Source organism: Gallus gallus, chromosome 3, assembly GCF_016699485.2.
Source record: "Gallus gallus isolate bGalGal1 chromosome 3, bGalGal1.mat.broiler.GRCg7b, whole genome shotgun sequence".
NCBI lineage: Eukaryota > Metazoa > Chordata > Aves > Galliformes > Phasianidae > Gallus > Gallus gallus.
Window position 1 is genome coordinate 80319410 of NC_052534.1, and position 23725 is coordinate 80343134.

General features: G+C 39.3%; 2 protein-coding genes across 10 annotated transcripts in view; one reads left to right on the top strand and one right to left on the bottom strand.

Moving 5' to 3' along the window:
• SENP6 (SUMO1/sentrin specific peptidase 6) overlaps positions 1-15740 on the bottom strand; it is an 80683-nt gene extending 64943 nt beyond the window's left edge. For 3 of the 9 annotated variants that reach the window (XM_025148960.3, XM_025148959.3, XM_015284752.4), the window contains exon 1: positions 3173-3269. In XM_025148960.3, coding sequence (XP_025004728.2) covers positions 3173-3224 — 52 coding nt within the window. In that variant the 5' untranslated portion in view covers positions 3225-3269. Of the gene's footprint in view, positions 1-2980; positions 3270-15474 lie in introns of those variants that run through there. The other 6 variants (XM_040697736.2, XM_040697735.2, XM_040697734.2 and 3 more) reach the window with 4 other exon arrangements.
• The window catches only part of FILIP1 (filamin A interacting protein 1), a 139140-nt gene continuing 118900 nt past the window's right edge, over positions 3486-23725 (top strand). The window contains exon 1 of the mRNA XM_046939691.1: positions 3486-3808. Coding sequence (XP_046795647.1) covers positions 3500-3808 — 309 coding nt within the window. The 5' untranslated portion in view covers positions 3486-3499. The remainder of the gene's footprint in view (positions 3809-23725) is intronic.

Below are 23725 nucleotides of genomic sequence, written 5' to 3' on the forward strand. Positions count from 1 at the left end.
CATTGCCCTACCCTAAATCTAAACAGATAGGTCAGTCCCCTCTTTACATTTTATGTCTGACTCTCAGGTGAAAAGCACATGAATTCCTGCAGATGTAACTCTGCTCACCAAATTCCTAGTCCTCCAAAACAGAAAAGAACTCCCATGCATGGGGCCTACTTTGTTACGAAAAAAATTCTGCACTTTCTTCCCATGACTGAAACTTACTGGAGGAAAGTAAATCCAGAAAACAAGGAAAAAGTTTTAGTAATTCTAATTCCAAGCTAGCTTAAATAACAAAAGATGCAGCACTCTTAGGTTTTCTGAATTTTAAGTGTCTCAACATTTCAAAGAAAGTAAACATGCAGGTCATGTATACCAATACATACAACATCTTATCAGTACTAAAAACTAGGAGCACTGCTGCAGAAGGATAATGAATACAGCTTTAAAAAGACAGACATTATCATTCTAGGGACCTTTTTCTCATCTTCCATAAGGCAGTCTGTCATTACAACATACAGCATAATAATATGGAAAAGCTGGCCAAAATGAATATCTGTATGAATCACACCAATGAAGAACGGTGTGAGAAAGACAGTAGATAAATCAGTCAAGGAACACCCTTCCAGAAAGATTACTTTGTTTTTATTGGAGAATGAAATAATAACAATATTAAAAGGAAACTTTGAAAACAAAATGACAACCGTATTTCTTCATAGTAATATCTATTACACTAAATAAGAAAAAAAGTAGTATCTTATTGGACATTTGTTATCCAAACCAAAATTCTGAATATCATTCTTGCAAGGAATAATTTGTTTTAACTGCATGCTTATTTTAAGTCAGATGGATAGTCAACACACACGTTTGACAGCATCAGAATTTTCTTTGTATTTATGTGTATATATACACACACAAACTGAGAGACACATATTTCTATTAGATTTAGTTCACTTACAGAGACACAACTGCATTTAGTACCTTACTCATTTGTTTTGCACGTTAATGGCAGGGATAGACAGAGGAATTCTCAGTTCTCCCTCTTCCAACCTTCCAAAAAACATCACATAAACAATTGCAGCTCGCTGCTTTTGCAGACTTCTGCAGACACTGGAGTCTGTGAAATATGTAGACTCAGACTAAGTACAGTTAGAATTCTAGGCTCACACAGTAATGACCGCCTTGCAGTAGAAGCTGTCATGCCCCCTACTCAATACATTTTTATCCCTGCTCTTGTACTTGTTTCACAAAACTGGCACTCTCACGCTTGTCTAAAATTCAGTCTTTGAATAATGGTTGTTCTACATCATCAGGTTAATCTAACACGCTGTTATGTGTGTCCAGATTAAAGACCACTAGAAAACCTACATACATGTATCTTCGATACCTTTATTTTTCCCTATGAAGTCAACCCTCCCTTTTAAGAGCCTCCCAAGTGACATCTTAAACCTTTTTTCTTTGCTTCAAATGAGTACAAAGTTAAACTGCTCTTACTAGATCTGCTACAGTATGATTATCCTATCTGGACTTGGTCCACCCTCAGATATTTTTGCCACTGCTGTCCACATTAGGTTTTCTTCACACATTTCCTAACACACGCATGCAAATACACCCGCACACTCTCAGGGTTTGTACCCAATCGTGCCATTAGTGCTAAATTTAACATGACCCCAAATAACAGGGAAACACAAAACCAATTGATTACCCTGTCCATCGGTCATGCAATACTGAAACTTCCAAGGAGGATGCTACCCAGTGTCCTGCTGGTAACTGCTACTGAAATAAGACCTCAAAAATAAGAAATGTGGATACTATGTATGAAGCTTATGGTCTGTGAGCCACTGCCCAACCAGTACGCATGCAAGGTGCACAGAGGAGACAGCAACTGAACATCTTTGTGACACTTTTAGTAGCACACAATCCTTACTGTATTCAATGGAGACAGTTCAGGAGAAAAATGCAGCGCCTGCAATGGAGCATCTGTGTTTCACCATCAAACACTTTAAAGGCAGAAGGAAGGTAACAGGACAGTAGTTACTGACCAGGAGTTTCTGAATGTTGGAACTTCAGATCAGTTATTCAGAAGAACAAATACTATTTTGTTTATGAAGAAATTCCAATCTAGAACCTCTAGCAATAAAAGAACAAAATTCAACATCCCTCACGAAGATAAAAGCTGCAAAAGACAACACCTATCAGTACAGACACATAAAATCTCAACTGCTAAGCTTAGGACTGACTTGAAATATACTCACGAGAAGCCATCTATTTCGTCAATATATTTTTTTACCTATCACCATGGTAAAAATTGAGCAGCTATCAGCATGTGTCAACCAGCTATGTGCTTACAGCAATTTTGAGAGGCTGCAATAATATTTTTTTCCATGGGTTAAACTGTGAAGATTCAACAGTGAAACATATTCGAATTTCAGTAGACTTTTCGTACTACAATTAAGAGCTTTACAGAGAAAACAAACAAACAAACAAACAAAAATCTTGCAAATTAAAAAAATTACTCAACGCTTTACAACCGCTAAAGGTTCCTTTCATTTGCAGCTGACAGATTCATCATCGGGCTTGTAAAACAAACGTATGAATAAAGCGACCCCCTGCTCAAATTAACCTCAGCCCCACGTGGGCCTTTACGCCAGCATTTCAGAAGCAGACCAGACGTACGGCGGGGGGAACGGGCGCAGCCCAGGCCGGGGCCCGGCAGCAGCGCACGGCAGGCAACGCCGGGCGGGCGGCGCTGCCCTCACCTCGCGCTAACCTTGCCGGCCCGGCAGCCCCCGCCCTCCCGCGGCCGCTCCCGCCGCCCGCCCGGCCGCGCTGCGCCCGGCCCTGGCCGCGCTCTGCCCCGCCAGCAGAGCGCCACGCTCCCACCGCCCTCGAAAATTACAGAAAGAAAGAAAGAACCAGAAATCAAATCCCCCTCGCTAAGCCCTCCCCCAGAGCAGGTCTCTTTTTACCAAGCGAAGCCACCCTTTACGGCACCCACCCTTCCCCCACGCCACCGAGGCACCTCTCATTGTCGTCGTCCCCCCAAGGGGACCCGTTCCTCCCCCCCGATGCACACACACGCTCGCTCGCTCGCCTCCCTCCGTCCCCCGGTCCGTACCGTGCCCCTCGCCGGTTGCCAGAAGGAAAGGCAGCCCACGGGCCGCTCTCCCCCTGCCAGCCGTGCACGCACCTTCCAGAAACAAGCTGTCTCTGCAGCCGCCGCCGCCGCCGCCACCGGCCATCTTCCTCGAGCCGCGCTGCCTCACTCCATCGCCCAGCGAGGCGGCGGGGCCTGGCCCTTCCCCCGGCCTGCGCGCTCCGCCGCTCACCCACCCCCACTGCGGAAGGCTGCCTGACCCGCAGCGGCGGCGATGCCGAGGCCCGGCCCTCCTCCCGCACGGCGCGCACGGCTGCCCGGGCCGCGCTGCCTTCCGGCCCCGCGCAGGAGACAGCAACGGCGGCGGCGGCGCGCCCGCTCCTCCCTCACCCTGCCCGCCCGCCGCAGCCCCCCGCGCGGATGCCGGCCGGGCCCGGCCCTGCAGCCGCCGATGGCGCCCAGCGAGGGAGACGGGCCTGGCCGGGGCTCCGCCGGAGGCGCCTCCGAGCCGAAGGGGAGGACGAGGAAGCGGTGCGCGCTGCGCTGCCGCCCCTCTCCTCCATGAACGGCGCGGCGGGGCCTCCCCGGAACCCTGGCTCGTCCGTCCCCAGGCGGAGCGGGGCCGCCGGCGTCCCCCCAGGCGATAAAATGGCCGCAGCAGGGCTGCGCCCGGTAACGTCTCGGGTCTGCGCTCCCCCCGATCAGATCGGAGGCGGCAGCTTTTTGGAGGTGAGGAGGTGGATCGGACTGCGTAAAATGAATGAACTTTCAAGAGGCAGGGAGCCCAGTGCGCAGGACGGGGGCCCGCTGGCCTCCCCTGCTCGGGCACAATACGGCGGCGGGCCACAAAGGTCTTACGGACCGTTGTCAATCAGCTTTCTCCGTGGCCGAGGTACGTTTAAATGCAAAAGTGGGATTCTGCAAAAAGCACAGCGTTGGCAAGGCAACTGCACAGAAATTGCAAGTCATGGCCTGAGATGGATGAGATTTAAATATATATATATATATATACTTATTTTCTAGCATGTAGGGATTTATATTTTAAAAGGTCTTCCCAGGATATTTAGCTGCCAAATGCACATCTTTTAAAAACCAGAAGGTAAATTCTGACCGTTCAGAACTGTCAAAAACCAAAGATAGCATTATTTCACAGGTTCCTAAAGCTGGCATTCCATTAATGCTACTTTTACTGCAAAAAATGAGGAATTTTTATGACCAATTACTGAAAAGCAAGCTTCCACAACTGATGAAACTTAAAGCGTATACCCAATGAAGTCCTAAACTAGGTTGAGTACCTAGCGTGTCTGAAGATTAGAAGTTAGACACAGGAAAACTGCACGATTTCTCAATTATTTTCATTCCTGAGGTTTCTATACAGATACCGCCCATAAGCAATAGGTACAGAGAGCACCCATAAGCAAATAAACACTAAGTGCTTAAAGACATGTAAGGTAGAATGCTTAGTTTGGACACGAGAAAGAAATGCAGAGAAACAAATAAAAGCACAGCGGTGCCCTGTAAGACCCGAAAGATGTCAGACTGCTCTCTGAATGCTGCGTTGCCAGAGCTAATAAATAAAATAATGAAAATAAAAGTACTGAAATAAGAATTCCAAAACCTGGGCCAGTGCTGCCACATTTACACTTCTCCATTCTTAAAATCTTCGTAGAAAAAAATGACTTTTCATGCGAGGAGTATCACAAAATATTCCTCTTCCATTAGTAATAAAATTAAACTGAAATCAATTAGGAAAATTCTGTGCAAGCTAATTATATATTGAAAAAAAAGAAGACCATATGTGCTTAATAGAAACCTAACCTTAAAAGATCCAAGTATAAATAGCAATGGAAGAACTTATCAGAATTAATCTGGCTACACAGTTGATTTTAGAAGAGCTGCCCTCAAATTACATCTCTTTGTGCTGTTCTGTTTGGTTTTGTTCTTTGTGTTGTTTTTTTTGCCCTTTTAATAGGATACAAGCAGCTAGTATGTAGTAAAATCTTTCTCTCTTTTTTTTTACATGAAGCTTTTTATTAAGTTATTTAATTATGCTCAGCTTTGCCAGTTTGTTGTTTGTTGTTGTTTGTTTGCAAAGTATCTGGGAGGAGTGCAATACTGATGAGCCAAGTCCTTCCACCAGCCTCCTAACTCTGCTTAGAACCACAGGATTTTGTCATGTATAAGAGCTGATTGAGTGAGCCATGAGAAAATGAGCATTCCTACCCCTGCTGAAGAAAATCATACAGAATTTACAGTGGGTTTTTTTCAGTCCAAATGTTAGTTGAGTTCTCTGAGTAAGAACCCAGGAACAAAATAGAGCAGCTCATTACTTGCTGGCCTTTAGCAGCCCCTGGAAGCTGACCGTTTCCAGTATGGACAGTTGGCAGCCCCAGGACATCATCTAAGATCCCGAATTTACAAACATTTACATCTGCACTGCTCTATTGCCATGGCACTGCATAGCGTGAAAAGCTGATTACCACCTTAGACGAAGATGAATTTTTATTTCATCTTACAAATCTTGTTTTTCCTTCTCTTATAACTTAAAACTCACATTAAAACTTGTTATTAATAAATATAAATCGGATGACTTAGTATTGAAATGACAAAAACATGTCTTTCTTCTTTATATTTCTGATTTTTTCCCACTTAGTTCTTGTTTTAGCTATAGTTTTGTAAGGTTAGCAAACAAAACAGGGAACATTACTCCTTGAAACTATTTCCTTACTTCAGTAAAATAGAATCAGGGTTACATTTTTGCAGTAGTATAGTTCTGGCTGAATACATTACTTCATTTGTTTTACTGTTACATAAATCAACTATAGGCATTTTAGGGAATTTATAGGTACTCTGAATCAAATCTTTGTAATGTACAGTCCACGAACCCATTTTGCAAACTACAAATTTAAGTTTTTTAACAGTAATGCCATTTAGAAAATAATGATTATGGACTGAATTATATTTCATTGTTTTCCACTGCTGCTTTTGGAACAGTTCTTTGAATGTGTTATTGATGCGCCATCTATATCCTCTATTAAATATATATGTATATTTTTCTTCTATCTTTATGACCTGAAGCCTATTTTTCCTCTCTGCATTTTTAAAGCAAAATCAGATATATTTGCCCTTCCAGTATATTCCCAGATGGAAAAGTACCCCTTGTCTACAACAACACATCAAGATTTTGTAGTTTTTTGTTAAATTCTGACATCATAGATAGTTTGTTGAGTAAACAGTAAATAAATATGGGCTGTGAAAGATCATCAGGACCTAGTCTGAAATGTCTTCTTGAATCTTTCCTCTGAAGGAACCACATGTTTCAAATCTGACCAGCCTATCTCAAAACGCAAGGTTGTGCTCTTGAAGAATAACCATAATGAACAGACATCTATTAGATTTTCTGTTAGCGTCATCAGTATTTTGAAAATAGAAATCTTGCTATTCATTGCTGTGGCTTTTGCTTAAATATCTGCTATACCTTCTTAGTCATTACTGCATTATTCAGAGAGAAACAAATTGTCCTTAAATCTGTGAGTTCTCTTGTTGGACACTGAGATCAAACAGTTGTATTGGACCAAAAAACTTATGACTCATTCAGCATCAAAGTGAGAGTTATACATATAAAAGACCGATGGAAAAGTATGCACAGCATCATCAGCCACAATAAAGTGCTATATTTAGGAAATAACCTTTCTTTCTGGAGGGTCTGGGTTACATGTGGATGGTCACATTTTTCTAGGAGAAAACAGGAGAGTGTGGTGCACAGCCCAGAACCATGCACAGCTACTGCGAAGCAGTACCTCTCCTAAGTTAGAACTGTGATTGTGAGCAAAAGTGAAACTTTATGGAAGACAGCGATTTCAAACTTACACATGGAGTCATACAAAAGAAGGAATAATGATTTCTAACTTGGTTGTAAGATATCCCATCTGAAATACTTGGGATAATTTTCTGTATTTTTATTTATTCTTTAGGAATTACCTTGTGTAGTTACAGCTTTTTTTGATATGATTGATCATTAACGATAAAACTTAATAGTAATTCTGGAAATGGTGAAAAGGTAGTATATACTTAATAGGTATATTCAAACTGTCCATATAAAATATATTTCTGTATATTTTGATTCACTTTATCATACTTGCTTTAAGTTTCCTGTAGCGACTTTGTTGCTAATCTTAAATAATCTTTTCCCTTTCTCTAATTTTTTTTTGCTGTAATCTTTTAATATGTTTTTGCATACAAACTGATCAAATACATTTATTGGTTGCAATCCAAGCTTTATGATTAGCCAACATCATAAATCTGTTCTCGTCTGTCTTTGAGCTGAACTATTTCCTGATTTGACTAAAAGAACAGAAGTTCTAATTGATGTAAAGGGAGTGAAATGTAAAACATTGCATTTCTTCACACAAGTAGCATAGGATAAGCACAGCAGTCTTTCAGAAAATAATGAATGCAACTATGTCATGAAAAATAAAAATCAAAGACTACGTAATCAGGAAAACAAAATGATAGAAAATTTTACCATAATAAAAATAAAAGCACAAACTCTTACTTAAGGCATCCAAAAACATCCCACATCCAAAACATACTATGTTTACATGTACAATGTCAGATCCTGTCTCTAATCTCTTGCTTTTCAAATCAAAAATATATGCCCAAGTCAACTTTAAAGTAGTTTTAGGCAATTTAATAAATATGGAATCTTTCTTCTTGTTAAGTTACACAAAAGTCTCACAATTGCACATGGAAATAAGTGTGTTCTTAATTGTCAGTTAACAAAGCAAGGTTTGCTAATGGTCTTTTTTTGTAATGGTCTCACACCCATGAAAAGTAATTGCTGACTTGCAGCTGAAATGCTCAGAGACACTTCAAAAATAATCATTACCTCAAGATTTTTAAGTTGGTAGCGCTATCCAATTTAAACAAATGTGTGTTATAAACAGAAAATATGTAATTGAAATTGTTTCAGCAGGATCACACATGTTGGGGGAAAATCACCTTTCCTCTGCCTGTTTCATGAGATGCCCATTTCCATAAGGCTTTAAGAATACTTATGTTTCAGAGCAATTAAGGCAATCTTTCCCCAAACGGTACCGTATTATATGTAGGTAACGTCTGCACATATCTTAATTGTGTTTCTGAAATTAAACTACATCCAGGGCACATAAAACATCAAATATTAAGCTGTATGCATACAAGCAGAAATATATATTAAAAAGCAACAAAAAAGCAGGTTTGTGTACCAGGGGTTGTGTCATAATCAGAATAAAAGCAGAGCCAAAAAAAGAATCACTACATCCTACCAGTGGTCAGTGTATGTGTTCATATGATGCTGGCAAAGACATTGAGTTTGTTTCTAACAAATTTCCCTCTTATCAGAAGAACCTCCAAAATCTGTTCCACACTGCACAAAATTGATGAGAGATCTGGACTATCATGATGGATGTTTCTGTCTGTGTACTTCAGTGGTTGTAGTGCATTCAGTCTCATCTGTGGAGTGGAACCAGTAAAAATATACGTGGCAATAACTACACTGCGAAGAACAGAATCCACACAATAAGGATTTGAAAGATGTAAAGGGACCATTTAGTTTGTCCTCCTGCAGACAGCTAAGTTAAACAGGCTTATGTTGTCTCTGGTGAATGCCTTTTAAAAATCTCAGTTTACAATCGATCTTCAGTATCCGCGAATGATGTTTTTTTCCTAGTATTAACCTGACTTATCTTTTCGACAAGTGAATTTCTTCTTCTACCTTAACTGGAGGTCACTGAGCAACTTTTATATACTGGGAGAAAGCAGTCACGTTTTTCAGCCTTTTGTCTTCTACAATTCCTTCAGCCTTCTTTCATTTATTATTTTTAATCTTCTCTCTGGAGTCCGTTTAACTTGCCTGCATTTTAAAGTGGGACATTCAAAACAGGACGCAGTACTAATGTAGGTCTCTCTAAAGTTGAGTAAAGCAGAATGACTGTCATCTGCTTCTGACATACTGCAATCCCCCTTAACATAGCCTAAAATATTTTCAACACAATCACAGTTAGATCATCATCAGTTTGTAATCCAGTATAACTTCTTGTCCCTTTTCCATTCTGTTGTTCCGTAGCCAGTTATATCTCATTTTGAAGTGGTTCGTTTGATTTCTCCTTCTGAAGTCTATGATTACTTGCCTTCACTACATATTATCTTGCTGGTTTTAGACCATTTCTCTTAATCTCTCCAGATCACTACAAACTCAATCCTGTTACAGTAGGGGCTTACAACACTTGTGGTCTGACAGTGAAAATACTAGCAGAATTATGGCTAGGACAAAACAGCACAGAATCAAGTGCCTTTCTCAGGCCCACTGAAAAACTGCTGTTTTTTTTTCAGCCTGTTTTTCCTACTTCAGTTTTAAGATGTCACACGGGACAATGGATAAAGTCTTACTACAGTCATTATCACTTGCATTTTTTCCCTAGTTATCCTGTATGCCATCTATACGATTGAAGATGAACAAAACTGGAGTTTGACATCAGAATTTTCCATTTATTCTTGGGAACAGAAAATTGGCATACATGTCCAAGAGATGCATAAGAAGACCTTGACATCTGTGTCAAAGCTTAAGCCCTTGCTCTTCTCAGTCTTCTTCATCTCACTCACAAGAGGAAGGATGTCATTCTGTGGCATTATTTCCTCTGTCAGAAGGTTGTGGATGCCTATTGCTATTTCTGAAGATACTATTTACATTCTTTATTGGAAGTATATCTTAATAATATAGGTCCACATGAATTACTGTCATACACGTAGAGATTTAGAGCCATGGGCTAAAACTTGAACATAGGAAGTTTGGTACTAACATGTGGAAGAACTTTATGGTAGGGATGATGGAGCACCAGAATAGGCTGCCTGGAGAGATGGGAGAGTCTTTTCTACAGAGATATTCAAGACCCATCTGGATGCCCACCTGTGCAACCTGCTTTAGGGAACTGCTCTAGCAGAGGGGTTGGACTCGACGATCTCCTAAGGTCCCTTTCAACCCCTGTGATTCTCTGATCTGTAATTGTTAAATGATGGGACGTATGTTTGAAAGGCTCTAAGCAAAATGAAGTTTTCTACAGAGTTGTGTGGATAACCAAGTTAGCCCCTGTATAATCACTGTGAAATCAGAAGTAAGATATGTTCATGGAGTAAAGCCTTGGCCATGAGAGAGTAAAGAATTTTGACTGATGGAAGTTATGTGGGCCCTGACACAGGAGAGGTTAAGGAAAACGGAGTTGTTTCATGTGCTCACATTTATATTACACAAAAGCATCTCAGTGGGAGGAGATGTGCTAACTCATAATGAGTACTGAAGTATTTGCTGGCATGCTGTCCCAGTTCAGGAAGTGTCTGATTTCAAGGTTTTTTTTGTTTGTTTGTTTAAAGATCCTCCAAGTCTTTATGCTCTTTGATAAATAACAGTGTCTGTCACTATGGGTCCATCTGATTAATTCATTCCAGGCATATGTCATCCCTTATCACAGTAGCTACACGCATAAAAATTAAATGACTCTGATTGCCGCTGGTGTATTATTCATAATGGGTACCATTACGGATTACGTTTTTCAAGTAGTCAAATCTAGCTGTTAGGAGGCCAAGAGGCTGGAATGCACTGGGTCAGGCTGCTACCATTCTGGAAATCCCAGGAGACCCCTTTATTTGACACACCCACGTCACATAAAAATATCACTAGTATCATTTCTGATTTTGTCAAGAGTGAAGGAGATGTTAACTACTGTAAGCATTATAGGTGTGTGATTTGCCTCCAGTGGATTAGACTGGTTCAGATGTTTCACTCCCTTTTCTGTTAAAATTTCATGAGAATTCCTTTGGTAGTTATTCATCTTCTCTGGGAGCATAAAGTCCACAGCAGTAGGTAAGTATATTGTGAACATATGTAAGCATGTTACTTACTCTATTTAGAATCATAGAATCACACAGTTGGAAAAGACCTAAAGATCATCACGTCCAACCGTGACCTAACCATACTACCCTAACTAACAATCCTCCGCTAAGTCATGTCCCTGAGCACCACATCCAAATGGTTTTTAAACACATCCATGGATGGTGACTCAACCACCTCCCTGGGGAGCCTATTCCAGTGCTTAACAACCCTATCTGTAAAGAAGTGTTTCCTGATATCCAACCTAAACCTCTGCTGGTGCAACTTGAGGCCATTTCCCCTCATCCTGTCACCTGTTACCAGTGAGAAGAGACCAACCCCGCTCTCGCTGTAAGCACCTTTCAGATATTGGAAGAGAGCAATAAGGTCTCCCCTCAGCCTCCTTTTCCCCAGACTAAACAGCCCCAGCTCCCTCAGCCTCTCCTCGTAGGGCATATTGTCCAAGCCCTTCACAAGCCTTGTTGCCCTTCTTTGGACCTGCTCCAGCACCTCCATGTCCTTTCTGTACTGAGGTACCCAAAACTGAACACAGTACTCGAGATGAGGCCTCACCAATGCTGAGTACAGGGGCAGGATTAGTTCCCTAGTCCTGCTCACCACACCATTCCTGATACAAGCCAGGATGCCATCGGCCTTCTTGGCCACCTGGGCACACTGCTGGCTCATATTCAGCCAACTGTCCAGCAGTACACCAAGGTTCCTTCCCATCAGGCAGCTTTCTAGTCTCTTCTCCCCAAGCCTGTAGGGTTGCCTGGGGGTGTTGTGACCAAAATGCAGGACTCGACACTTGGCCCTATTGAAATTCATAGAATTTGTCTTGGCCCATCAATCCATTTAGAGTCAGAAGAAAATGGCTGCCACTTTTAATATTAATGAAGAAAATTATCTCTATTTCTTTTTGATAAAACTCTTCAATGTGAAATTAAATTTACTTATTTTAATATACAGAATTCTATAAATTTCTATAAAGGAGACTGAGATCATGAGGACTGTCTTCTTCGGTTTTAAACAAAATAGAGATAAAAACTATAGTCATTCATGAGTTTGAAAATGTATGTACTCTGACTGAGGATTTATGGTTGCTAAAACAATGTGAAGTTTCAGCAGACTGTTTAAAATACTTACCATATGATATGATGACATTTAAAGTGGAGCATACCTACTAGTAACATCTGTTCTATTTGCTGTCTTGTAGTATAGAAGCTTAAAGCACCAAAAAGTTTTAAAGTGCTGTATCAGTTTTCATCGTAAAAATTCCAGACACTGTACCACCCATAAGGGTGGATAATGATTGTAATTGTTCTCTGGAAATTTGAATAAAATATAATCTTTTTAAGAATAAGTAATATGATTTAAGAAAGGAAAATTAAATCACATTCATCACTCACAAGTGGCTTTCTAAGAGGAAAATTATCAAATAACAATTCTAGAAAAGTATTGGGAAGATATTTAATGCTATAAAATGTTTCTACACTGAAAAATAGTGTTTTCTAACTGAGACTTTGCTCTATCAAATAGTATCATTGTGCTCTTCATATCTCCTCTGGTTTCCATGGAAATAAATAGGAGGCATCACTTCTGGAGAGATAATGCATATATGCTAAATATGTTAAAATATATTAATATGTTTTATGGTTTATAATTAACAGAATATGATAAACAGTATTTTCACAAACTGGGGACATTCCTTTTGAGTCTCATTATTGCCCTCATCACTCTATTTAGCAGCAACCCATCTGCTGCCATCTCCCCTTCACCAGACACCTTGTTTTCAGAGTCTCTTTATCCATTTGTCTCTCTTCTCCCTGGGGCTCCTACACTAAAAGCAATCCTTCAGCTTCTTGTCTGTCATTGTTCAAGCTCTCTTCCCAGTATTCCCCAAATTTTTTCTCTGTGGCTCTTTTGATTTAGTTTTCATTTTCAGCTTCTTTCCCCCTACCAAAACCAGTACCAAAATTCCTCCCATGCTTCCAACAGAGATTTCTCCAACTCTTTCCTTTGACAATTGCTGCTCCATTCCTGCCTTTTATTGCAGCTCTGTCCCACTGCTGTTTCTTCTACATTAGTTTGTTAGTATCCATGAGCCATATTCAATAACTGAGGGTAGTAATAGCTGAAATTTAGCTAGATTAATAAAACCTAGTCCCTATTGAGTATATTTTCTTCAGTGCTGTAATTCAGTATGATAAAAAGACACATTCTGCCCTTCTTCCATTAGCTAACACAAGTTGCTGTGCACACATATATGTAAAACTGAAACAGCAATCCAACAAATTTCATATTCAGTGCAAAGAACCTCAACAAAAACATAATTAATGCAACACAATGTTTGAGATTTTAAGCCAACAAAAGCCAGACCATTTAGAGCTAAGGTTCCCATAGCAACCTTACTGTCTCCTCCTGTGTCTGTGTGATAGGGTCTTTTTTTTTTTTTTTTTTTTTTTGAAAAAAAGGCGACATATTGCTAGAGAATGTGCTATATTAATCCATAAATAGAGCCTCAGCTTAATAGGTAAGTTAACTACACAAAAACTTGGCAAATTGTATACGTGCCTTCAAAGGAAATTAAGTCAACATGGCTCACAGAAATACTGCATATATACAAATACTAGTGGAAATTTTCATGCAAGCTGCTGTTATAACATCATCATTAGCAGAAATTCTGGCTGCAAGTAAATTTTTGGTATGCTTATAGTTATGCCAATTATCTATTTCCCTGGCTATATAGAAAATATAAATTAATAATAATATAAAAAAAATAATAAGTTAATTAGAGGAGGAAATATTTAATATTTCTTAAAAAAAAAACACCTCACTATTCAAGAATACTCTTTAACTTTTAAAGGATTATTTTCCAGAGAAGGCAGCTACATGGAAGTACCAAGGAACTCAAAATAGGCAGTCAAACTTTAGGGCCACCTTAACACTGATTTGCATTTTACATTGAAGATATTTTTGATACAGAACCATCTCGGAGAACCTAGAATATTTCATTACAGGCGTAGCAGAAAGCACCTCAGCATCCAACTCATGAGTTTTAATTTCTCATTCTGGATGCTGGTTTAGGCACTGCAGTTCAAGAGAATGAAACTTTTTTTTTTCCTGGATCTAGATTAAGAGGATTAAAGTTGATGTCCCTGGTAATTTACCGTAACTTTAAATCATGTTTTTAGAATTGGAAACATTTCATATGCCGTTGATGTAAAACTCTGGCAATCCACATGGTAATCTGTTAATTTGGAGAGGATTTTAAAATAATAACACAATGAAGAAAAACAAGAAACGTCATTGAAAGAAACACTCCTGAAACAGATTAGAGAAATAGCATCCATTTGCTCTGCTGGGCTCTAGCATACATTTTCCTTATTCAGTTTCTTTGTAAAATCTACAGTGAAGCCCTGGTTAATGTCCTGACAGCAGTAGCATCAAAGCAGGTGGATACTCTTGGTATTCAAGCACTGTTAGCTCTAAATAAACCTGATGCTCAACAATGAGATGACTGGCAAATCCCTGAAGAATCTGCTTTTTCATAACAATATATGGACAATAACAGACAGTGTGCCCAACTAAAAGTGGCTAGCAGTATGAAATACTGAATAGATCCCCAGAGAAATAATAATGAGGAACTATTCAACCAATACCCTCTATCTGGCTCTCAAGGACATTACAAGACAGTAATCATACTTTGCTAGGCTGGATTCAACTTTGTTGGAAGGAGCACATTTACTTGTAAATCTGCATTTAAAATAGGAAAGGGAGGAAGGTAAGATTTTTTGGGGGTGAAAACAAAGGAAATGCATGGAATCTTAAGGTCTGAATAAAGAACTTTTTTCTAGATAATGGTTAAGGTAGGCACAGAGAAGTAGCACAGATTGAAAATACAGAAACAGAACATTAAAAAAAAAAAAAAAAGGAAAAGCATAATGATGAAAGAAGAGATGGAGAGTTTGAAGAATGTAAGTGTGTGAGCTCAGAAAAGCCAGTGGGGCAGAGCACAGGCTGAAACAGTTTTCCATGCCACGAACAGGGGTATGAAGTTACCTAACTCCCTCTTACACCCAGGGAAGTTAGAGTCTTTTGAATTCTCTCAAGTAATCATGACAGTAAACAAGGGTACTTGATCTCCTTAACAATTTGCCTTCTAAGCCAAAAAAAAAGTTAAAAACATCCCCTATAATGGGTCAATATGCCTTTAGCCTACGTTACAAAGTTCAGAGATAAGAACATACGATTTGCCCTTCTAAACCAGAAGTAACTGCAGCTCCTCACCCAGGAGGCACATGGCAGCCTACCCAAGGAGAGCCGTGTGCTTGAACTAACTGCAGCATAACTCCACCAGTGTAACTGCATCAGCGCCCATCAGCACTGCGGGTCTACAGCTGAAAGCGTTCTTCCCTTACTGGACTTTAGATCATGAGTGCAGTTTCGGTTGTTTTTCCTTTTTCAACTTTCATCACAAATGATTACTTACATACTGGAAGCAACTTTCCAAAGGAAGCATATTTGGAAACAGGACGGTGAAACATCTTCCCAGCGTTGCCACAGGGGAGGCTTGTAAGTCCAGAGAGGACAAAAAAGCCTTGGCGTGTGGGAAAAACTGAAAGCAACGTGTCTAGCCCAGACTAGCTTTCACCTGTCAGGAGACACCAGCACTGAGGTTTCCTGATCCCCTCCTGCCTGCGGGGACGAGGCTACAGCACAGGTGCGCGGCCGCCTGCTTGGAGCCGCCCAACGGCCGTTAGGGAGCGACCGTTGGGCGGCTCTGGGCACGCAGCCGCGCGCCGCCGTCTCGTGCCCCCTCAGGCAGAGCGCGGGAGGGGTGACCCGGCCCTCGCGCCCGTCGGAGATGTGTGGGGACAGCTATGGAGGTTGCACTGAAAGTAATGCTTCCTATTTATTTCCATGGAAACGACAAGAGCTACAGGCAGCACAATGACACTATTGGATAGAGCAAATTCTAAGCTACAAAATGCTGTTTTTCCAACGGTGTCACCAGCATTAGCTGTACCTTTTCACCAGCAATGAACAAGAGCCTGCATGCCACATTCATAAAAATCTGCACCAGCAGGGGGATCGCTGGTGGTGCATTTCAGCAGTGCCAACATGTCAATGGGTGCCATTTTCTTTCTACATGGAGGAATTTAATTCCACATCTTTGCTTCGTACACACTTCCATGCCAGATGCCATGTTGTCAGACTGCCTGATTGCTGCCATCTGTCACACAGCAACAAAATGGGATAGACAATTGATGGGAAGGTTCAGCCTCTACTGCCACAGCACCAACATCCACCTCTGATGCCATGGGACAATGTTATAAAATAGGAGGCACTACTTTCAGAGCAGTCCTTGTAATAATACCTGCTTTCACAGGTAAGCACAAGGGAATCAAGTTAGCATTATCATCAATGTTTGCCTTTTTCTGGTCACAAGGATTTTCTTGATGTTCTTATACTCCATAAGTGTTGTTTGCAGGATGTTTGCAAGCCATAATACCATGGGAAGCGTGTGCATATAAAATAGCTCAGAACTGTTTCAGAGCACTGTAACGACATTTAGAGTCTTTTTTAAGAAATAACCACAATTTGTGACTTTGGTGAATGAACTCAGGAATTGGCAGTTTATGTTTCATAGGTAAAATTTTGTGGATATATCGCTGCAGCAGAGTTTAAGTTAGTTTACTAGAGATCCACCATCTCTCCTTGTTTGAAACACAGCTACTGGGGAAAGATATTTAATTCTTTATTGGAGCTTCTGGTCCAATACTCAGTTAACAACAATCATGCCACTAATTAGGCAATTTAGGTAATTTAGTACAAAATTAGAAAACTAGCACTTTGCCTGACTTCAAATTTTAGGAAACAGCTGTAATAATATTTATACAGGCAAACATTCGTAAAATACATGGATAACTGAGGTGCTATAAAAAATATTCTTAATATCTTTATATATAATCTCAAATTACTGACCCTGAGAGATAAGATTTTTCTATAAATACTATTATAAATATAAAACTGTTACAGCTATCTGCCCCATAAAAGTTGGTCTTTGAGCTATTCACAGCCTATAATGCCTTAGGATTCTTCAGAGTCAGAAATGCAGTTATCCTCTGTTGCTGAAACACAGACAGTGGGATTCGTCACTTGCCTTTAGATGGCTACAGAACTGGTCTACTTTTGAGCTAGAGATCTGCCCTTCTTTTATGCTTAATGGAGAGGAATAGGCACTTCTAAGACATGATGTATTTTAGATATTTTTAGATAAATACCTGAGTTAAATTTCTCCATCAAATCTCCTGTTTCTTTCAATTTACTATAAAGAGAATTTAGATAGCAAGTTCAGACATAGATTTCTATAGCACAGGAGTCTTTATTGGATTAGATGCATCCTATAAACTGGCAATCTGAGTTCCAAAGTAGGATTGGAATCACAGAAACATTCCTAGTCTTGAAGAGGAGAGTACTGGATAACTTTTTTGTAATGTGTTTTTTGTAAAAAAAAAAAACAAACAAAAAAACACATGTAAGCATCTCAAATATTAATTGAATTGCTTATCCCTTTCCTCATTGATGTTTCTGGGCAAGTTGTCTTCTCTGATGGATTTTGCAGATCTAGTGGTTTTTCTTAGTTTGTCACCAGGGGGCAGATTAGTACTGTACTGGCTCATCTATTTTTCTTTCTATTTTTCTTTTTTCCCACCCCCCATCAGATGTAACAAGCTGCAAAAGATATGCATGCAGGCTGATCGTTTGAGGAATCTTGAAATACATTGTTGCATACAGTTTGATTTTAATATGACTTCTGTGTTATTAGAGATCCATGGAAACATTTTAATTACAGAATGAATGTTTGATCAGGGATATTCTATTTATAATCTTTTAACTCAAGAAATCAAATTAAACAACACAGTGTAGTGAATTTTCCATTCATCTCACTACTTACATAGTGTTCACTCAGTCATTACAGATGGTTAGATATTGCCACTTCGGGAATTTTTATAACTTATAAATGTGAATGAGAAATACTTGATTCATTAAAGCTTGCTTCCAAAACTTCTATCTCACACTTATGTGATAGTAGTGTGTAGTACTGCTCAAAAATGCTATGAAGTTTTGGAGGTGACCTGATAGCAGCCTTCCAGTACCTAAAGGGGAGCTACAGCTAAGAAGGGGACAGACTCTTTTAGCAGGATCTGTGGTGACAGCACAAGGGGAAATGGCTTCAAGCTCAAAGAGGGTAGAATTAGGCTAGATATAAGGGAAAAGTCTTCTACAGTGAAGGTGACGAGGCACTGGAACAGGTTGCCCAGTGATGTGGTGGATACCTCATCCCTGGAGGCTTTCAAGGCGAGGCTGGATCAGACCCTGGGCAACCTGATGTAGCTGTGGTTCCCCTGGTTGTTGCAGGGCAGTTGGACTAGATGGCCTTCCCTTCCAACTCTAAGGATCTATGATTCTGTGAGAAATAAAATTTATTTCTGAAGGTAACTTAAAAAAATAGAAATATAGTTCCATCAATACACCCTTTTCTTAAAAAAAAGCAAGCAAAAGCAAGCTTTATTCTGTTCTTTTCTCTCTTTTACCCTTTACTTTTTGCAAGCAGTATATTCTTACCTCATTCTTCTGAGATTTGCTACTAAGCTAATTTAGTAGCCGAATGAGTTGAAGGATGTATACCTATTTAACTTGAATATTCATCATTTCCTGTATGTCTTTTTTTTCCCTCTCTAGTGTATTCTACTCATTCCTTGCTTTTCATTTTCTGCTGCAAAGTAACATTCTAGGTTTCCTTGTCAATACTCCTGAATTCAAAGCAACAACAGTCTTACTTGTGCTATAATTGTACCTCACCACACACACACTTGGCAAAGAGAAAATAAAAGAGAAAGAGATGATGATATATAAGGAAGCCTACCTGAATTTCAGGGATTGATTTCACCAAAATATTGTTTTCTTTATTCCAGCATGGAACACTATACAGAATGAATCTTCTACCTGACAAACTCTAACAGGTAGATAAAGTTTTAAGCACTTGCCCCTTCAGCATAGATTATAGAATTCAGGAGGTTACAAATAGTGGTTTAGAAGCATAGATGCAACCCACCTTGAGAAGTATCAGGCCTCTAATATAAGACAAAAACCAAACAAGGAAAAATGAACATTATAGAAGAATTTGCAATCAGTCTTTACTGCAAGGCAGCAAGAATTTTTTGTTGAAAAATATTTTCTCAAACTGAATAAAAATAACCTGAGCCAGAAACTGAGAAAATGTAGAAAATTCCAGCTTAGATGTTTAAGGTATGAGACAGTCATAAGAAAACAAAGACAGAATCTAGCTAGTAGTGTCACTTCCCCTCCACTCTTCCCATTCTCTCACCATCTCTCTTTATCTGTATAAATATATATCTTGATAAAAGTTCTTTCAAAGGAATTTACATTTGAGTAATACATACGACACATTAAATGACCCCATTTTCAAACAAATTATTTAAATGAGATTATATCTCTTTGTATCTTTGCAAGTATATATTCATGCATCTTCAGATGTCAGGCATTGTTACAAAAAAGCAAATACTTTAGATATCTGGTCTCAGTTTGCAGGTCAGAGGTACGTGGGATGAAGTACAGAGTGGTGATTGTTCTAAGATCAAAAGAAAGGCATTAAAGAACCTTATTGTTGAAATTTGTGCTCTATTTTTAAAAGAACAAGATGTCAACTAGCCGTTGCCTTTTCCTGCATCAAAACTTACATATTTATTATGTGTATTCTCTTGCTTTAAAGCATCCCTTGGTAATAGTTAATGGGAGAAACAGAAATGTATTAATTATGCCAAATACTTACTCCATGCTGCCATTACTCCTACTGGTAAATCTAGTGTGTACTGACCTTATTCATTGTATCCAGGACATTATGTAAGGGAAAAGTATGCATAATGTTGTTGTGGACAGTACATCCCACACTTACACAGAATCAAAGTACTCTTTAAGACATTTTCTGGAATCTACACAGTGATACAGACCAGATGGCAAACATTTAACATACTGTGTTTGCAAGTTTCAGCTGAGCCCTCTAAGAAATCTTTCTGGGTGTGAATGGACTTTCTACTCTCTATACACTTTAAAATACCATTCAGGATTTTTGTTCTTTTCATCTTCAGTTTTGCATTTGGTAACAAAATATTATGTCCAGAAACTTTTGGAAAACAGTGACAAAGGCTATGGTAAGAAAGTGTGTTTTGTTGCTTTTTAAAGTTCAGATTTATAATATAGTAGTTCTAGAAAAAAGTTGGAAAATTAATTTAAATTTTAATTCAGTGGATAAACTTATTCTGTTGTTTAACATATTTTCAGTTGTGATCTACATGATGTAGTATGAATTAAGACTGGATGCCATATATTCAGTAGTTAATGTTTATGCTGTTTGGCTTGGATTTTTTGGGAGATGTACTTGCATTTGTAGTGTATGCATATACATGAAATGTATACTAGTGAGATATTTAGTAAGATTATTGCATACAGAAAAAAGCAATTTGTCATCTTTAGGATGGTATTTTTGTCGCTTTTACTAATCTCATGACAAAAGGTTATACATTTCTACAGGAAGGAAGAGGGTGTTCTACTGAATGGGAATTACAGAGCTTAGAAAAAGTCACTGAAAAAATGAAAAGGGTACCATGCATTTTAAGTGTTGTGCAGTATTGCAGTGAAAACATCTAGAAACACACCATGTGAAAATGAAAGCTTAGGCTGCAACAGCTGTTCAGGAAACATCGTGTAATAGAGCATCAGAAATGCTCCCTCTGTGTTTTCTGTAGAGAACAGGAGGTGCAAAATGGAGAATGGGAAAGAGTTCGTGAATTATTTTCATAAGAAATATATATGATTAATTTTATCTACCATTTACATGGGGATCTAAGACTGAAAGCGTTGACAGCTACTTAAGAAAGGGCAGTGAGAGATGGCTGTAGCTTATGCGTTCAAGAAAGTATTAGTATACATGAACTATGAGAGGAATGTCCACTTTTAAGTAGTTTTACCTTGAAAAGAAAATAGGAAATACATATGCAATTCTTCATGTGTCTAATTATCAATTCTGAGATGAGTTTCAAAAACAGGAACTTTGCTGCGCAGCGACACTGCTTGTGCTATAGGCCTGAGAAGGTTAATGTAGTGCTGCTGGAAACTATTTCTTTCCATCATAGTCTAAATACTCTGAAATACCATTTACTGCTCCACCTGACTATTTCTGAAAAGGCCACCTGTAGAGCAAATAAGTATACAGATATAAGACACTAGCATGTTTGAAAAGGAATAATCAGAGATGAATAGGAAGCTTACCTGTGTCCTGGGCTTGCCAAAAGGGGCTCCAAGAGGAGCAATCTCCAGAGACAGATCCTTCTTCCATGGGAGTCAGCCCTTAAATGGGGTTTAGGAGAGGTGGAGCCTGGCTCCACCCCTTCTGGTTGCACAGGTGGAGTTGCCTCTACCTGTGCTTCTGCGGCTGACTCAGTGCTCACCCCAGGTGGTCAATCAGAGGTTCAGGCCGTGATTCAACAGTTCCCATACACCACCTCATCTTTCAGAATATGAGAGGGTTGGTGGTAAGCTCTCCAGTAGAAACTGAGCTTTATGGATGTAGCTGAAAGAACAGTTATGAAAACCTGGAAGATACTTCTTTACTGGTAAATTAAACTGGTGCAAAGTGCACCTTAAGCACTGCCACATGGCAATACGGTTAAATTATTGGAGCAGATCCTGTGACAATTTTGCTTTGTAGCAAGTAAACGCTTTCCTAGATAGTGTCTGGGAAAGGTTCAGGTTAGTACAGTACAGGGACTACTCCTAATAGGCAATATGACAGCAGCTAAAGGTAACCATGTGACCAAGGTATTATTTACTTACACAGATGTAGACAGGGATGGTGAAGCCAGAAACCAAGACTTGGGTTAAGGAAGCTGGTAGAATGGAGACAGGTGAAAGCTTGTATGAAGGGATGCATTTTCAAAGGAGTTGTATAAAACATGCAGTAGAACAAGAGCTCCTGTGGTTTATCTTGATTCACAGGGCACATAACTGTGCTACGGGTGCTGTGTACCACGTGGCATGTTCTGCACTGGCTCTGAGGTGTGACCTGCACAGAGAAAGGATATATGTAAAATGTAAAGAGTTAAAATAAACAATTGCATCATTATTATTTTCTGTTATATGCCTCACGTTTTCTTTCTAGTAGACGAAATACATTTGCGTTAGAATCATGTTGTATATTTGTTCCCAGACTCTAAATATTTATTGCACCTGCTATGAATGGATAATAACAGGCTGTGCAGTCTATATGAATAAGGTTTGAAACGTTTACATTTAGAAGAAATTTTATTTTAAAACATCAAAGTCATAATTGTGATGGTTTTGGATCACAAATTGCACAATCAGATCTCCTTAGTGACAAAGTTAATTTAAAATTTGGCTGTTTTCAGAAGACTATAAGCCCCATACCTCTAGATGGCATTATGTAGTCATTTAAGACCCATGGAGAGGCACAGAATGCTAATAACCCGTACAGATAATGTGAAAGGCTCAAACTAATTCTGCGCCACAATAAACCTTTTTGTTTTTAAACAGTAATAAAAATATATCATACAGCTTAGAATGGTATCACTGCAAGAGCTGGACATAGGTTACAGAATTTGAATATTGTTTTTGTAAGAGCATGCTGGTAATTACCAGCTTATTAACTCAGACTGGCAGCAAATACATGTTGAAAATTATCTCCGTAGAAAATGTAGTTATGTTATAAATGGGAACAAATGACAAGGCACTGTGAGTGCAATGCACTCATACAATGTAAAGCTTTTTATGAAGTTTCTCTGTTTTTATCCAGCCTTGACTTTGAGCTACATGGGTTTCAGTTAAAACTCTGGAGATTAATAACTCCAAACTCTGATGACATTCAACACTCATTTCCAGTTAGAAATTTTGCAAATGTTCCCCATGTTTAGAATGGGACTAGCTCGTGGAACGAATTACTCTTGATCTTGTTGTGCTTGAAATCCTGTCTCAGATACAAAATCTGCAGCCTTAGTATATCTCTACCAAGAGTACTGCAGCCCTTGGGACTTCTTTAAGAAAAGCAATTCAGTTTACTAGTTGCTATGATGGCTTCATAATAAGAGATAATATCCATGAGAAATTGCTTTTCAAATACCTGTGTGACAAGCCCAAAGGCTTGTCTTAATAGTCCCAGTTCTGATCACTTCTATCCAAGCATCTACTTCTTGTTGATTTACCTTTCTAAATAAGGGCAAATTCAGTATTTAAATTTCTCAAGATTTTGATGAAATATTGAGCTTTACTTACCCGTAAATCTTTTTTAAAGATACTTCTAGTTTAGATTCCTTAAAAATTTCTTATTTCCGAAGTGTATTAAACAGACAAAAGAATCTTTAGTCCTTTTCCACTTTACTAGGTGAATGAGTTCAGACCCTAGTTACAGTGAGAAAAGGCTAAGCTCTGGCTCAGTTCTTTGCAGTCCCAGGAGGTCAGATTTTGGATGCTACATTTCTAGCTTAGGGGAAGGCTTACCTATCACATGCAAGAAGTGCAAATCTTGTAGTAAGATGAGAAGGCTTCAAGTATAAAGTTTTAGATCGGGATCATGTCTGTGAGTGCAGCTTCTCTGAGCCCGGGACTGCACTAAGTGATGTCCCTGCTGCATTTCCCCATCAGTA